The sequence below is a fragment of the Trachypithecus francoisi genome, unplaced genomic scaffold (assembly GCF_009764315.1).
Source record: "Trachypithecus francoisi isolate TF-2019V2 unplaced genomic scaffold, Tfra_2.0 Lachesis_group1, whole genome shotgun sequence".
NCBI classification, from domain to species: domain Eukaryota; kingdom Metazoa; phylum Chordata; class Mammalia; order Primates; family Cercopithecidae; genus Trachypithecus; species Trachypithecus francoisi.
The window spans coordinates 48,228,491-48,246,713 of NW_022681454.1; the positions used below are offsets into that span (position 1 = coordinate 48,228,491).

Consider the following 18,223-nt stretch of genomic DNA (forward strand, 5'->3'; position numbering starts at 1 on the left):
TGGATATAGCTTTATTCTATCAAAGAAATATATGATAGTGTTTCCTGAAATTACCTTCAGCATTTAATGTGACATTTTTAAATTAGCAAAATATTTGATATGCTTTGTAGGACCGTTTATTGGGTAAATTATAAAAGCATGTCAGATTCACAGAATGTACAACCTCCATATACATGCTAGTGGTTTGTTTTTTTAATTACGTGTATTTTCATTTGTTTTTTTCTTTTGTCTCCTGTAGGCACTCCTGTCAGTCCTTCGAGAAAGCCATCGTTCAAGAACAGTTTTTAGGAAAGTTGGAGGATTTGTGTACATTACATCCTTGCTCGTTGCTATGGAAAGATCTTTGAGCTGTCCACCCAAGAATGGCTGGGAGAAAGTGAACCAGAATCAAGTGTTTGAACTTCTTCACACTGTGTTCTGCACGTTGACTGCAGCAATGCGCTATGAGCCAGCCAACTCTCATTTCTTCAAAACAGAGATTCAGTATGAGAAGTTGGCAGATGCTGTTCGATTTCTTGGCTGCTTCTCAGACCTAAGAAAAATAAGCGCCATGAATGTCTTCCCCTCAAATACACAGCCATTTCAAAGACTTTTAGAGGAAGATGTAGTCTCAATAGAATCAGTGTCACCCACGTTACGGCACTGCAGTAAACTTTTTATTTATCTTTACAAAGTAGCCACAGATTCTTTTGACAGGTATGACTCTGCTCGGTCCTCTGAATTAAAGGGTGTATACTAAGCATGACTTCAACGTTAAGACTTGAATTATGAGTTAATCCAAAAGAATATGAAAGTAGATGAATCTTTTCTCCTGTTTGAGGTGTATCACTTTATTTTTGAATATTACTCTTGCTCTGGTATTGTTTTTTTAGCATGGAAGCCTGTGTGCTGTTGGTAAATTCAGGTTCAGTTAGTTCTCATTGCAGTTATTGGAACAGTTTCTATGAAGTTTCCTTTAATGATCGTATTTACTATTATCTTTTTTCTTTTTAGCCTTAAAAGGTACATCTGGACTTACTGATACGTGTTATCAACAGAACATCATTATGATTATTCTTATTTCCAGACACATACTCCATCATTCCCCACATTTCGTACTCCTCAAAAAATGATACAGTTCCCAAAGAGAGATGTCAGTGTCTTGAACCATCAAGTTCAAGAGGCCATCAGATTCAGTATTTACTCATTCCTTCATGAAATAAGTACTTAACAAAACCTGCTGCATGCCAAGTCACTGTGCTAGGCATTGAGGATTCAGCTCTGTATAGAGCTGTCTTAGTCCTTGTTATCTTTTAGCTAAAATATAGACACATAAATAAACAATTACATATAGTGTGACAAATTCTATGATGGGGAAACATAGGGTTCTCGGAGACTGTAGGAGAGCCACTTCATCTAGATCACTTATTTTCAGTGCTTCAACTGTGTTTTCAATGAAGATGTCACTTTGAAAATAATACTTCTAATTTATGCCCCAAGCATTATTGCTTTTAACAGTTACCATAGTTTTACTACATAAAATAAATGAACTGCCCTCATAAATAGACCATGTAACTCCACTGGACAGAGCTTATAATAGGTTTTGTGTCCTTTTCTGTGGAATATCTGCTTTGAAGTATCAACTGAGATATTCCTTCTTAACAAGATTTCTTAGTCCTCAGTATTTACATTTAAAAATCTAAACAACTATGACAAAAATTATTAAAAAATTTTTTCTTTAAACTTCTGCTTTTCCCTATCTCGAAATAAAATTCACGTATATAGTTAACTTATAGGAAACACAGGACAGTGTAGTGTTCTAGGAATGAGCTATATAAATTTGTGTATTCAGATTCAACCTCTTTTCCCTTGATTTCGTCTTATCCTACTTAGAATATGTCATTTTTAGTCACTGTCAAAAATAGGGCTTAGAGCACCCCGTTTAACAGATGTGTTAAATGTTAACATGAATGGAATAAGCATCTGCCGTGAGCATGCTTTTCTGTTTCATTCAGTGCATGTGTTGTAGTCTTGTTCCTTGTTCCTGCTGAATATGGAGGATGTTCCTTATTAAACTTTTACTGGCATTTCTTGTGAAACTAACCTACTGCCAACCTGGTGTTCTCTTCTTCTAACCTCTCTAAACCACCCTGTCTGTTTTGTGTCTGTAGTCGTGCAGAACAGATCCCTCCTTGCCTGACAAGTGAGTCTTCTCTCCCCTCTCCTTGGGGTACACCAGCTTTGTCCAGGAAAAGGTACTGATCATATAAGAGAAGTCAGTCTCTATTTGTGTGGGGTTTCTTTTTTTCTGTGCTTATTTATGTTAACATGGTGATTGTGTTTTGTGATTTCAGTTTTTTGTTTTTTTTTTTAACTTTTGGGGTTTGGGGGGAGTTTTTAGGTTTTAAAAATACCAGTTTTTCTTATATACATGAGAGTAAAATGTGTTGATGCTATGAAACTATGAAGGACATATAATTTTGTCATCCAACTTTTTAATACTAAACTACACATTTTGGTTATAGAAAAAGCATGTCTTTTATCAAAAATAAGTTAGAAAAGTGGACTTAATGTCTCTAAGTAGAGTACTTTTCCACTTTTTTTATTTTTCTTTTTTTTAATTATTATTTTTTACTTTAAACGTTGGGATCATTCTTTGGTTTTTACTGTTATTCCAAAATGAATTTCATAGCATTGGAAGGAAATGTGTATTTTCTCCATCAGATTCAACCAATTGAAGTATGTTGCTGTTACGAAAAATGCTCACAGCTAAACTTTGAAAAAGTTAATAAAAAACCCACCCCAATACTTTGATCAGTTCTTTGTAAATCTCTAAGCTGATCTAGTTGGTCTTTTCAAAACTACCTTTAAAAAAATTCTACTCAAATTTTTAAAAACGGCAGTTGATTTACGGAAGTATAGTTAAGATCCACGTAAGATTACATTTGTAGCCCAACCATCAAATGATCATGGTCTGCAGTTGGCCCCAAATACTTCATTCCTTCTCCTGTTTTCCTCATAACCAAAAATAAGTCCTTAACTCTTACATTAATATTCTTTCATTGCAGCTTTTAAAAAATGAATCCCAAGGTGCTGCTATAATGTTGTTTTAATCTTACTACTATTGTTCAGATTTTGAAATTTGAAGACAGTTGGAGTTAGTACATCAAAAGTATTTGTTATGGATTTGTTATGGATTCTGTATTTCAACGTATTTGCGTAGTAATATTACGTATATGAAAAGATACAATTTCCTTTTTCTTATAGCTTACTTTGCACAGCAAACCATGGATGGTTCAGAATAGTCTTAAATGAATATAGGATTGTTCAGTATATTTGTGCTTAAAAACTGCAATTTCTTTTTTAAAGAAAGAGTTCTTCCTAATTCAAAGAATGATAAACTAGGTAAATTCAAGTTGATATCATGTGTTTTTCTGTTGCTAAAATGGTCAAGATAAAAAATAATCTGTGTTTGAAAATTTGTGTTTGCTCATGAGCCCTAGAAATTACTAAATGTTAGAGAAATAATTTCAATTAGTAAATAGTTTAAATTGCTAAAAATCACAATTTAAAAATATGGTGATTATATCATAATGAGTAATGCCTTAAAATTTGCTGTTTAAAAACATTTAGTCCTTTTTAAGTATTAACCAAATACCACAAGATAGAAATACACAGATTAAAAGGATACTTTAAAAAATACATCTGGGCCAGTTGCAGTGGCTCACACCTGTAATCCTAACATTTTGGGAGGCAGAGGCGGGCGGATTGCCTGAGGTCAGGAGTTCAAGACCAGCCTGGCAACACGATGAAATCCCTTCTCTACTAAAATACAAAAAAAAAAAAAAAAAAAAGGCCAGCATGGCAGTGTGCGCCTATAATCCCAGCTACTCGGGAGCTGAGTCAGGAGAACTGCATGAACGCTGGAGGTGGAGTCTGCAGTGAGATCACTCCACTGCACTCCAGCCTGGACTACAGAGCGAGACTCCATTTCCAAAAATACATCAGAACTTTCTATTTATTTAAATGGTAATTTGACAAAGAGAAAACAGCATTTTATTTTTATTCTTAAAGAATTACTAATGGCCTTAAATCAAAAACATATTGTCATCATTTACAGTGTAGCTCCATGTAGAGATACCAGATCTTTGACTTAAAGAAAAACTGTCACTAAATCAGTAAAGCTAGTTGATTGAGCCCTAATCCATGTGAATTCTCTATGAGCCTTACAAGTTGACATTCCCTCAAGGACAGAAAGCCCCTGATCCTGTTCATGCTAATACTAAGATCATTGTTGACATTTTCAGGTTGCCATTCTATTCAGCTTGCAAACATTTTGCTCAGCGGTAAGAATCATAAGCTAGTAAAGAATATAATGTTTTTACTTCACAAATTCAAGTCTAGTAACTTGAAATTAGAATTTAAGTCACACTATTTCTAGAAACTCTCAACAAATTACATCAGCTTATAGACATCTTTTTCTTGTAGCAAAACATTGGTTTTGTTGGCAAAGGGATAAACCAAAATTTAACTGTTTTTATGGCTTGTGGAACACTCTCAGATGCTAAGGATGTTTTGAACTTGTGATACTTGTTTGACATGTATCCAGGAGATTTTTTTTCTAATTATTTTAAGAATTGGGGGAAAATGAACTAGCTGACTTTATATTTGGAAAACTAAAACTCATAACCTTTTTCATTGTTCATTATTCAGAAGGAATAATAGAACAGAATTATAGCTGAACAGTGTTCAATCAGAGTTAGAAGAAGTGAATACAAAATAATAATCAGAACTCTACAGAATATGACTGCAGTGGAGCAAAAGGTGACAAATACTTGTCATCCTTCAAACATGGGATCCATTACTTAGTGCCTCTACACACCTGATAAGTTAAGCAAAGCAGATTCAGATTTAAATATTATGTATTCCCCAAAGAGGTGGATGAATCTTAAATATATATGAGAATTTAGGTTGAAATATTAAATAGCAACCAGATTATGAAATGTAATTTTATCGTATCTTTGGAAATGTTTAGTTCTTGCTTGGGAATTAACCATTTAATGAGCTTACCATAATTCCAGAATTTAAAAAGTGATACCTGTGGTGATACCTAGATGACTTAATCAGAATTAATTTTGTATAATACCTGTTGTAATACACCTAATTTTAGTTAATGAATACCGTGTTTTAGACATCAGCAATGTTTGCAATATTTTTCTGGTTTGAAAACAATGAATGTAATTCCTTTTTCAGAATATTCTTTTCTTAAATTAAAAAAAGTACTACTGTAATAATTGTATACAGGTTGAGTATTTCTTGTTCAAAATACTTGGTACCAGAATTGTTTTGATTTCCAGCTTTTTGGATTTTGTAATATTTGAAATATATATAATGAGATATCTATGGGACCCAAGTCCAGACACAGAATTTATTTATGTTTCATATACATCTTATACAAGTAGCCAGAAGATAATTTTATGTAATATTTTTAATAATTTTGTACATGAAACAAAGTTTTGACTGTGTTTTGACTCTGATCCATCATATAAGGTCAGATGTGAAATTTTCTACTTGTGGCATCATGTGGGTACTTAAAAAATTTTGGATTTTGAGCATTTCAGATTTCAGATTTTTGGATTAGGGATACTCAACCTGTGTTAGTAAAGAGTTCAGTGTCCAAAAATATAAAGATTTCTTCCTTAGTGTATCAGTAATTTAAATCCAAATCTCATCAAATCTGTCCATTTAGAAATGATTTTGGAAGGCCTATAACTAAAATAGACAATTAGAATCTATGCATATGTGTGTGTATGCAATGAAAACATTTTTAATGAAATTTTGGAATTCAGTAGTTATTTCTGATACATGCTAGGTAAATTATGAATCTTTTTTCTAGATGGATCAAAATGTTTAAAAGAATAAAGGGAGCAATATAGGAGTAGGATAACTGTTGGTAATACACATTTTGAAATATTTTTCTTAGTAAGTTTAGAAATTAAATCTTTTTGAATGAAAAATAGCAGAATACAGGGAGTGAAAACATGAATGGGTTAAGGACATGCTGACTTTTAAATAAACTAGGAGAGCCTATGTGCCTTTTTATAAGTAAAGCTGAACACTTTCCTAGAATCCCTGTTAAAAAGAGAACGGTATTTTTTTTAAACCATGGCAGTGCCAATTCTTTGCTACTAAATCACTGACGTAAAGCATCTGTTTCCCAAGCTGCTCTTGTCCCAGAGAGCTAAAACTGCATTGCTCTCTGTGACAGAGCTCAGCATTAGGCAAATTATGCTGAGACCAACTCATTGGAACAAAGAGTTCCCATAGGCTGAAGCCACAAGCATCTGTTTCTTAGTGCCAAGATGCAAAATGTGCAAAATTCATGAATTGTAGATGAGTAGTATGAAATAGAAAGTAGAGATCATTGATGAGAAGAAATGCGTACATTCAGGACATGGCTGGGCTTTCTAATTCATAGAAACTTGTTCTGTAAATTGTCTTCTTCAAGTTTTTAAAAGTTGCAATGAATATTTTCAGTGGTAGTGAGGATAAATGCAGAAAATGAAAGTAGTTCCAAATAAGCTAAAGGAAAACTCCCACAATGCCAAATATATTTATTCTTGGAGAGCCTAGCCTCTGAGACAACCCTGACTCAGTTGACCCAGTTAGTGTTACTCATGCACTAAGGAAAGGTTAAAACACATAGGTAATTTCAAAAGATAAAATCTCATTGAGGGAATTAATTTAACTTGATCTCTCATCACATATTACTGGAATTGTCATCTTCCTAGAGCTTTGAATCACTATGGTTGTACCTGTTCTTTACATCTTCTGGTACAGGTGTCATTTTTTAATCAAACAATCCATATAGTAAATCAGTAAAAGTAAAAATCATATAAAGACTATGAATAATGGATAGTTACATGGTCTGCACACATCCACCCACACACATGCAGACACATACACATATCAACTCGAGTTGATAATATATTCCTTTTTTTTCTATCCCAACCTTAAGTTGTTTTCTAACAAGGCTTTTTGGTTATCAGTGGATGAAAGTAACCGAAGAGGAAGAGAATGTGATTGGAATTCAATACCAAATTTACCCTTTCTTTTTTTATAGGCATGTATATCATTCTGTTTCAACTCCCCCTGTTTACCCTCCTAAAAATGTTGCTGACCTGAAACTACATGTGGCAACTTCATCTCTCCAGACTTCTGATGCAGTCATCATTCATCCCGGAGCCATGCTTGCCATGCTGGACCTACTGGCCTCCGTTGGGTCAGTGACACAGCCAGAAGTAAGCTTGTATATGTTAGTTCCTTCCCATCTGTAATGACATGAATGAAAGGACGTGAGTGCAATTATATAAGCTAGGGGGTTGAGGAAGAAAGTTAGTATTACCTACTAAAGTAGCTGGAGAAAAAAAAGGATTTTTTAATTTGAGTGTTACCTTTCATGATGAATGGTAGATATATATGTTTTAGAATCCAATTCATTCGTTACAAAGGCAAGCAACGTGGTTTCTTCTGATACTAGAATAATTCTGTTTCTCCTTGTAAATCCTGCTCAGCAGTGGACATTGCTAATGAATAATACAGAAGGAAAAATGACTGAAGATACTTCATTGAGGCTATTTGTCTGTTTTGACTTGTTGCACTCAAGAGTTTGGGTGAATTGGAGTTTGGGTGGTGATTTTTTATTAAAATGTTATATGGTCTCTAAAGCCTAAAGTGTCACAGATGTAAACAATAGGCTTTCCTTTAAACTAGTTATCTGCCCACCATTAAGAAAACTTTGTCCCTGCTATTTCTATAAAAATAGAACTACTTTTAGTCATATAGTCATGTAATACAAAAGTCTAAAGAGAATAGAGTCCAGCTGCCTGTATTTCTCACAAAATTAAAATAGGACATGTTTGCCTAACCTGTTCTGGAATTGCTATATTGCTCTAAGCCAGTTTCTTAATTTATCTGAATGTATTTGGAAGCATATAGAGACTTCATGTTAAAAGGTATGCTTCTGGCCAGGCACGGTGGCTCACGCCTGTAATCCCAGCACTTTGGGAGGCCAAGGCAGGTGGATCACGAGGTCAGGAGATCGAGACCATCCTGGCTAACACGGTGAAACCCCGCCTCTACTAAAAATACAAAAAATTAGCCTGGTGTGGTGGCGGGCGCCTGTAGTCCCAGCTCCTCAGCAGACTGAGGCAGGAGAATTGCTTGAACCCGGGAGGCGGAGGTTGCAGTGAGCCGAGAGCCGAGATCACACCATTGCACTCCAACCTGGGCGATAGAGCAAGACTCTGTCTCAAAAAAAAAAAAAAAGTATGCTTCCGCCGGGCGTGGTGCTAGAACTTGGGAGGCTGAGGCAGGTAGATCGCCTGAGTTTAGGAGTTTGAGACCAGCCTGGCCAACATGGTGAAACCCCGTCTCTACAAAAAATATAACAATTAGCTGGGCATAGTGGTGGGCGCCTGTCATCCCAGTTACTTGGGAGGCTGAGGCAGGATAATCACTTGAACCTGCAAGCCAGAGGTTGCAGTGAGCCGAGACCGAGCCATTGCACTTCAGCCTGGGCAACAAGAGCGAAGCTCCATCTCAAAAAAAAAAAAAAAAAAAAAAAAAAAGTTTGCGAAAAAAATTGTAACCTTTCTCACTGAAAATGACCTGACTGTGTGGATTTCTTTGTTGATTTTAGCATGCTTTGGATCTTCAACTTGCCGTGGCAAATATTTTACAATCCCTGGTGCACACAGAAAGGAACCAGCAAGTCATGTGTGAAGCTGGTCTTCATGCACGACTGCTGCAGAGGTGTAGTGCTGCACTGGCTGATGAGGACCACTCACTGCACCCGCCCCTGCAGCGCATGTTTGAACGATTAGCCTCTCAGGCCCTGGAACCCATGGTGTTGAGGTGAGTTCTCTTTCATACTGAAATAATCCACAATTAGTAATGTCAGTTTCTAGAGTCCTTATGATTCCAGAGTTCCTGCCTTAATAGACATATATTCCATTATCTATGGGCAAAATATAACAAAAATGGACAAAATACTCAAAATATAGCACTTAGAAACAAATAAATCTAGTTATTAGTAATCATTTAATGTTTCTGTCCATCAGTTATTTCTTTCATTTGAATCTAGCAAGCTCTCCCTTTCCTTTAAAAATAAAATCATGCATTTACTTTATATTTAATAACTTTTCATATGTAAGAAGTTTTTATTTTTATTTTTATTTTTTTGAGGCGGAGTCCCGCTCTGTCGCCCGGACTGGAGTGCAGTGGCCAGATCTCAGCTCACTGCAAGCTCCGCCTCCCGGGTTTACGCCATTCTCCTGCCTCAGCCTCCCGAGTAGCTGGGACTACAGGCGCCCGCCACCTCGCCCAGCTAGTTTTTGTATTTTTAGTAGAGACGGGGTTTCACCGTGTTAGCCAGGATGGTCTTGATCTCCTGACCTCGTGATCCGCCCATCTCGGCCTCCCAAAGTGCTGGGATTACAGGCTTGAGCAAGAAGTTTTTAAAGAAATACTTTTTAACATTTTAATTTTGAAATAATAATAGATTCACCATAAGTTGTGAATATAGATCCAAGAGTTTTCCTGTGCCCTTTGCCCATTTTCCTCTAGTAGTTACACCTTACATAACTGTACTACAGTATCCAAACCAAAAAATTGATATTCGTATGATGTATTTATGTGCACATACAATTATCTGTTACTGTATCACATGTAGATTCATGTAATCACCACACAATTACGATGTCACAAAGATTTCTCTAGTGCTACCTTTATTGTCATACGCACTCCCCTAACCCCAACATCGTTAACCCATGGAAATCACTGATCTGTTCTCCATCTCCATAGTTTTGTCATTATGAACAGGGATCTCAAACCCCCGAGCTGTGGACCAGTACTGGTCCATGTCCTATTAGGAACTGGGCTGCACAGCAGGAGGTAAACTGTGGGTGAGCCAGCATTACCACCTGTCCTGTCAAATCAGCAGTGGCATTAGATGCTCATAGGAGCGTGAACCCTATTATGAACTGTGCATGCAAGGAATCTAGTTTGGGCACTCCTTATGAGAATCTAACTAATCTAATACCTGATGATTGGAGGTGGAACAGTTTCATCCTGAAACCATCCCCTACAACCCATCCATGAAAAAATTGTCTCCCACAAAACCGGTCCCTGATGCCAAAAAGGTTGGGTACCACTGATTTTGAGAATGTTACATAAATGAAGTTATATAGTATGTGATCTTTTGAGATTGTCTCTTCACTAATCATATTGCTCTTGAACTGCACACAAGTTGTTGCATGTATCAGTAGTTTTTTCTGTTTGTTACTGAATAATGTTCCATATTATGGATGTATCACAGTTTGTGAATCATTCAAGAAATATATACTTACATATGTGTATTTCCTGAATGATTCATATATATCTGTCATTTCCTCCAGGGAGCCTCCTGCTTTGAGCCACCCTTCCAAAAGTCTGGGTAGGCTGCCTGTGTATAAATTCTATAACAGTGCTATTACAGAACTTACTATATTATAAAGCTTTCACGAGCTTTCTTAAAAATGGTTGAAATTTATTTGTAAGTTTTTAAAACTGACTCCAAACTGTGGATTAAGAAACTTTTATGCTGTAAACATTTGTTAAATGGTGTTGTATCAGGCAGTGTTCACAGCCTTTATAATGCCAAGATGAGTGAGATGGACCTACTCACTTCATCCATTATCTTGTAGTTGTACTCACTGTCCTACAGTTTTGAAAATACCATTGAGATTTTCCCCTGATCCTTTTTGGTAATCTGCTACTTAAAAAGTAGAGAAACACAGAGAGAGAGAGAGAGAGACATTGTCCCATACCTAATGCTACTGTTTTACCAGATAACTTGTATTGCATAGTTAGATAAATAGAATAAGCAATGAAAGTCAACCATTGGGTATGTTCAGTTTTCACAGTGAGTGGTACAAGTACTTTGCTACTTAAAAGCCGTAGATTATAAACTAATTGTGTCTAATGTTCTACATGAAAAACTGGCAAACCTAACTTGTAAGCCTTTTTTGTTTCCTGCTATAGGGAATTGGAAATTTAGAGAAGTATTCTACTTTTTTCTTTTTTAACATGATGTTGTAAATGACAGGATATGGAGGGTTCATGCTCTTAAAAAATGTATAGTCTACTCCCAGCACTTTGGGAGGCCGAGACGGGCGGATCACGAGGTCACAAGATCAAGACCATCCTGGCTAACACGGTGAAACCCTATCTCTACTAAAAAATAAAAAAAAAAAAAAAACTAGCCAGGCGAGGTGGCGGGCGCCTGTAGTCCCAGCTACTGGGGAGGCTGAGGCAGGAGAATGGCATGAACCCGGGAGGCGGAGCTTGCAGTGAGCTGAGATCCGGCCACTGCACTCCAGCCTGGGCGACAGAGCAAGACTCTGTCTAAAAAAAAAAAAAAAAAAAAAAATGTGAGCTGAAATCCGGCCACTGCACTCCAGCCTGGGCGACAGAGCAAGACTCTGTCTAAAAAAAAAAAAAAAAAAAAAAAAATGTATAGTCTAGTAAAGAATACATGCAGATAAGCAGGAAATGAAAATACTGTTTATTAAGTTTGTAATAGCAGTGTTACAGAGTTTATATAGGGGCAGAGACTTTTGGAAGTGTGACTCAAAGCAGGCTTCCTGGAGGAAATGACAGTTAATGAAATAAAGTATGAGGCCGGGTAGTGTGGCTCATGCCTGTAATCCCAACACTTTGGAAGGCCAATGCAGGAGGATTACTTGAGGTCAGGAGTTTGAAATAAGCCTCTGAATAACATAGTGACACCCTGTTTCTACAAAAAATATATATATACACATATATATATATTTATTTATTTATTATTTTTTTATTTTTTTAAACTAGCATGGTGGTGTGTGCCTATAGTCTTTGTTACTTGGGAGACTGAGGCCGAAGGATTTCTTGGACCCAAGAGTTTGAGATTGCAGTGAGCTGTGATCACGCCACTGCACTCCAGTCTGGGTGACAGAGCAAGAGCCTGTCTCACACACACACACAAAATTGAGCTGCAATATTTTTTTGCAAAAAACAAATTATGATAAATAAAAAAGTGTAAAGTATAGAAGAGAGTTAATCAGGTGAAAAAGTAAGGGCAAGAATTTTTTCCCCAACAAGAAAGACAAATATGTCTTTCTTCCAGGGTAGAGAAGGAGTACAGCTTTCTTAGGCAGTCAGAAGTTTTACGTATGTCTTTAGTGGAGTTTATGATTGGGGGAAAGATGGGAGCAGTGAAGCTAGAGAGAACAGTAGAAATCATCTGATGTATGGTACTGAATGCTAGCTGTTTTGTGTTTTCAACTACGAGAAATGGACAGCCATGGAAGAGTCTTAAGCAATAGAGTGACACTGTGTAGATTTAAGTTCTTTGAGATACTGACTGTAGTGAAGAATGGATTGAGTTGGGGCAACATTGGTGTCACAGGAGGTAATTAAGACTCTGTTTTAGAAATAGTAAAATAACGTGGTCTGGGTGATAACAGCAATAATGAGAGAAGAGAGCAGATTCCATATTTTTATGCATAGAAATAGCAGAACTTTCTAATTTTCTGAATATGGAAAGTTAAAGAAAGGAAAAGGAACAAAAACACATTTCAGTGAGATGCAGAACATAAGAAAAGCCCTGGGTTTGAATATAAGGTGATGAGTTTGGTTTTAGAAATATTTGAGTTGAGATTCTTCTTAAATATTATTAACTTCTAAAAAAATGAATTTATAAAAATGTGTAGCAGATAGATAGTTATATGGTGATTAAATGTAAAACTAACACTGTATATGTTTTATTATACTTGCATTTTTTGTATTATAATTAGTCTGTTAGAATTTATTAAATTCCTTATTTGAAAATGTTTGGTTTATGAATTATAATATTCTCAAGGAATAACTGTCTAAAAAGCAAATTTTAAAAAAAGTGGCAGATATATAGCTATATGGTGATTAAATGTAAAACTAACACTATATTGTTTTATTATACTTTGAATTTTTTTGTATTGTAATTAGTCTGTTGGAATTTATTAAATTCATTTTCTGAATATTTCGTTTATGAATTATATAGCATTCTCAGTCAAGGAATAACTTTGCTTTGTCTCTTTCTTAGGGAGTTTTTACGTTTGGCAAGTCCTTTAAATTGTGGTGCCTGGGACAAAAAACTGCTAAAACAATATAGGGTCCACAAACCAAGTTCACTGAGTTATGAACCAGAGATGAGAAGTAAGTTGACTTTTGAAATTTCCTTTTTTGATTTATTTTATGAATGAAAATCATGTGGGGGCTGAATATTATTTCAAGAAGTTTGTGAAAGCAAAGAAAGAGAAGGGTTTATTGTTTAAGTAGAGAAACAAAAAATTGGGTTGATTGAGGAATGAGGCAGTTGAAGTGAGGAGGGAATCATTGGTGTTTGAAGGATCCAGAAGAGATAAGAATTATGGGCGGAACAACCCTTGGCTTGGAAACGAGATACCTCTTTCTCAGAGGATTCATAATTTCTTGCCTTCCGTGAGTAGCCTTTGCTGCCTGGACTGAAGAATGGTTGATTGTTGTTGACAGGCTGTGGATTTGCAGGACAGCTACTGGAGGAACACATGGAGGATAGGAAATTAAAAATACTGATAAAAGTAGTTGAACTGATACATTAATCCCGCTTATAGATTGGATAGGGAAAGAAACGAAGCCAAGTGGCTAGTGATAGGCTGAGAGAAAAGGGATAGATGGCCACTTTGGAAGGAAGTAGTGATCATATATTTCAGCCCCTTCATTTTTCAGGTGACAGTTCTGAGGTCAGGTTAAACAAACTTCACCCATTATCTGAGTCTTAATTTTTCCTCATACAAATTATTATCAGTGATTAGCAAATACTGTGTTTGTGTTTCAGAAACTTTAAGATATTCTGAGTTCTAACACTGTTGTGTTAGAGAATAGAAATGATTGCTGTTTTTCATGTTAACTAATATACAGCTCCTGGATGCATATTTTGTTATTGTGATTTTTTTGTTATTATTTTTGTACTTTACACAGTTAGTTAGAATTGAGTTGTGATTTCCTTTGCTAAGAGTAGAAACAAAAATAGTTCCTTTCCCTAAGAGAATATTTGAAATATTTCTGTAGTTGCCTGAATATCCAGCACATTTAGAAGGAAAACAGTTTCCTACACTCATGTAGTTTATTTTGAGAGAGAATATTTTCTTCATTACGTTTGTAATGTGTCCCTGGAGAGATAATGACAATCTGTTTAGAATTTGTCTTTTTATTCTTGAAATTGTTACCCTTTTTATAAATATGGAAATCTTTCAATTAAAGTACTTTTATGATTGCACATTTCGTTCTAATAATTGTAAGGAAATAATTAATAATGGGGAGAAAATGGGAGAAGCAAGTTTCTGCCATTTATCTCTAATTTGTTTTATAATAAAGATGACCTGTTTCTTTTCATTTTAGTGCTCTAAAATTGTTTACTTTTCCCTCAAAGAGAATTAATAAATCATAGTTTTGTGAAATAAAAGTATTACCTGATTTGTAAACTATTAACTGAGATTTATAATTAAATTACATTGTATCAGTGGCTTTGATGACAATTATTTGAGATGTTTATTTTTATTTATACTCTTAGTTTCCAACATTTCTGCAATGTGCATATTGCTTTAGTAAAAAAGGAAATGCATGCTATTAAGTTTAAAAATAAACTAAGTACATTAAAACTGGATAATGATCTTGGCACTTAAAAAGAAAATTATTGTGTATTGAAACTGAAGTGGTATTTACAAATAAATCAGCCTTGTAAAGTTATTTTAAAATTCCATATGACATTTTCCCAAGAGATTTCCTTGACTTACAGGTAGTATGATCACATCTCTGGAAGGTCTGGGTACTGATAATGTTTTTAGCTTACATGAAGATAACCATTACCGGATAAGCAAGAGCCTGGTAAAATCTGCGGAAGGAAGTACTGTACCCCTGACCAGGGTAAAGTGTCTGGTCTCCATGACAACCCCACATGACATCAGACTTCATGGGTCATCAGTTACTCCAGCTTTTGTTGAATTTGACACATCGCTTGAAGGGTTTGGGTAAGAAATTTGCAAGGAAGCCAAGCTTTATTATTTTATGCCTCATACTTGCCTTTACAAATAGATCTTTGGTTTTAAATATACTTAATTAAAATATATTTTACCATACTTAATATTTTTTAATTATTGAGTTTTTTGAGCATGATATTTTAAGATTACTACATTTAATTATTTTTGTTTGTTATACTAAATAAATTGATATGACATAGGAACTCAAAATCTTAGGCCTATGGGCCAAATCTGTTTTGTTAGTAAAACTTTTGCGAATTTTTTTTTTTTTGTAAATGAAGTTTTATTGGAACACAGCCACAGTCGTTTATATTTCCTATGGTTGCTTTTGTGCTAGAGTGTCAGAGTTGAGTAGTCATGATGGAGTAATCATGATGGTTCACAAAGCATAAAATATTTATGATTTGGACCTTTCCAGAAAAAGTCTGCCAACATCTGATGTAATAAATATAAATGTATAGATAATATATAAATTAAAATTAAATTGAAAAGTCTTTGGGTTTTATCATCATCTATCCTTCAAATTACCTAGCATAATAATTTATACATTATAAATATTCAAGAACTGTCACTTCAAATGAGTAAATTATTTCAAGTGGCAGCAAAGATTATAGTAGCAGAAATGGCAATAATGAATCTATAAGAATCTAAAAGAGTTCATGAAGTCCAACAGCCTTAAAATAGACACAAATGCTAATATATCTAATAGCTAGATCTGTTAGCTATTAGAGTTTTTTTCTTTTTTTTTTCCTTTTGAGACAGAGTCTTGCCCTGTCGCCCAGGCTGGAGTGCAATGGCGCGATCTTGGCTCACTGCAACCTCTGCCTCCCAGGTTCACACTCTTCTCCTGCCTCAGCCTCCCAAGTAGCTGGGATTACAGGTGCACACCACCATGTCCAGCTAATTTTTGTATTTTTAGTAGAGATGGGGTTTCGCCATAGTGGCCAGGCTGGTCTCAAATTCCCGACCTCCAGTGATCTGCCCACTTCAGCCTCCCAACGTGCTGGGACTATAGGCGTGAGCCACCGTGCCCAGCCTTAGAGTGTTAATTCATAATTTTTGTCTATACTAGTTGTTTGTGGGATTCTTACATGGATTGAAACCTCTGTGTTTTAAGAATATTATCATAGGTCATTATCAAACAATAGATTAAAACATGGTTGGGAATAGTCAAAAGCAATCAGTGGTAACAAGAGTGACAGAAAGGGGCACGTGGGAGTTTTCCTTCAGTGATGAAATTGTGCTAATGTCTTGATTGGGTTTATACATTAGAGTATGTTGCCATATGCATTTTGTATCTTAATTTTTTTTTAATTTAAATTAAAAATGTTATTTTGGGAGATTTTAAAATTATGTCTTTTGATACCCTTACATGATTAAAAGAAGGGAAGGGCTTTGCGAGGCATCCAGATTTATTCCATGATATTTTCTCTAGTCAACATTAAACACTGGCAGTTATTTCACTGTGGTAAGTGCACAGTGTTAAGAGAAGGAGTCATTGATCTCTAATATGTATGTTGTCTTTTCTTTAATAGCTGTCTGTTTCTGCCCAGTTTGGCCCCTCATAATGCTCCTACGACTAATACCGTCACGACAGGTCTTATTGATGGAGCTGTGGTCAGTGGCATTGGTTCTGGTAAGTAATATTTTCTTTCTGCTTATGATAATTTTTTTCCAGTAGATTATATTTATTTTAGAGTTAACATGCTTTTGTTGGCATGTTTTTAAAAATATACATATTAATCCACACAAACTTTTTTTTTAAATTTTTACTGTAGGTGAAAGATTCTTTCCTCCTCCCTCTGGCTTAAGTTACTCTAGCTGGTTTTGTATTGAACATTTTAGTTCTCCTCCAAATAACCACCCTGTCAGACTTCTTACTGTTGTACGCCGAGCAAATTCTTCCGAGCAGCATTACGTGTGCCTTGCCATAGTTCTATCAGCAAAAGACCGATCTCTTATTGTTTCCACCAAAGAGGAACTCCTCCAAAATTATGGTCAGTATTTGTTTTTTCTGTTTTCTTCTTTTGATTATAAAAGTATTAAAACTTCATTTTTGTATTTATTTTAAAAGTCCAACTGTAATAACTTTTCAGCTTAAATTATTATAGCATAGAACAAGTTATATGAAACATTGAATATTGCTTACCAGTGAATTTTAAGGCACTTTCAAAAGAGACTTACAAAACAGTGGAGGGAGTGAGTACCTAATAAGAACTTACCTCTACTTGCCAAGAAATCACAGCTTTTCCTAGGAAAACAGGTTGCTTGTTTGATGTATTTTGGTAAGGATTAACATTGGCTGTGATTCTGCTTAACTAATTAATATTCATTGAGCACCTGCCTGCCATATGTGCCACACTGTGCTAGACACAATAACATTTCAATTACCTTATCCATCACTTACCTTCAAGATGTAATGCATACTATATACTATTTTATAACTCGAAATCCCTAGTTTTCTCCAACATGTCATGACTTTACAGTGCTGTACAATAGATCTCCAAACTCAAAGCATTTTGTATAAATGTGATCTTTTTGTCATCTAATTTTGTTCTTTTAACTAAGTAAAATAATATCACATATTAATTGACATGTGGTTGGTGTTCAATACATATTAATTTAATATGAATGTTAGTCTTTAAAGATTGTAAGGTTTCTTGACTTAGTATTCCTCATGGTACCTAGCACAGAACTAGGCATCAATATAGTTAGTACTTTAAAATTCTTATTATGATGCTTTATTTGTCCCTTAGTAGCATTTGGTTCCGTTGACTAATTCGTCCTAATTAAAATTACCTCCAATCTTGCGTTCTGGAATACTCACTATTTCTCTGATCTTTGTTTTGCAATTTCCTTCCATCTTGAGCTTACTCTTCTACGTGCCCCTCAGAAGTAGTGTTCTCCAGTGTTTCACCTTTCATCTTTGTACTTCATGGGAAAAACATCGTGAACTAGTATTGCTTTAAGTCCTTTTATCTCAAGGACTGTGAAGTCAAGGTTTTTTTTTCATTTGTCTATGTCCCAAGCTAGGTCCTCATATTTCCAGCTGCATATTAAACACCTCCACATAAACAGTATTCCAATAAACATCTCAGATTCTAATATTCCTT

General features: G+C 35.3%; 1 protein-coding gene across 5 annotated transcripts in view; it reads left to right on the forward strand.

Annotated features, from left to right (window-relative positions):
* The window catches only part of WDFY3 (WD repeat and FYVE domain containing 3), a 316,077-nt gene that overhangs the window by 178,848 nt on the left and 119,006 nt on the right, over positions 1 to 18,223 (forward strand). For all 5 annotated transcript variants that reach the window (XM_033214193.1, XM_033214191.1, XM_033214194.1 and 2 more), the window contains 8 exons: positions 239 to 696; positions 2,151 to 2,234; positions 7,103 to 7,280; positions 8,681 to 8,895; positions 13,136 to 13,248; positions 14,870 to 15,101; positions 16,646 to 16,746; positions 16,889 to 17,107. In XM_033214193.1, the coding sequence (XP_033070084.1) occupies positions 239 to 696; positions 2,151 to 2,234; positions 7,103 to 7,280; positions 8,681 to 8,895; positions 13,136 to 13,248; positions 14,870 to 15,101; positions 16,646 to 16,746; positions 16,889 to 17,107 (1,600 nt within the window). The remainder of the gene's footprint in view (positions 1 to 238; positions 697 to 2,150; positions 2,235 to 7,102; positions 7,281 to 8,680; positions 8,896 to 13,135; positions 13,249 to 14,869; positions 15,102 to 16,645; positions 16,747 to 16,888; positions 17,108 to 18,223) is intronic.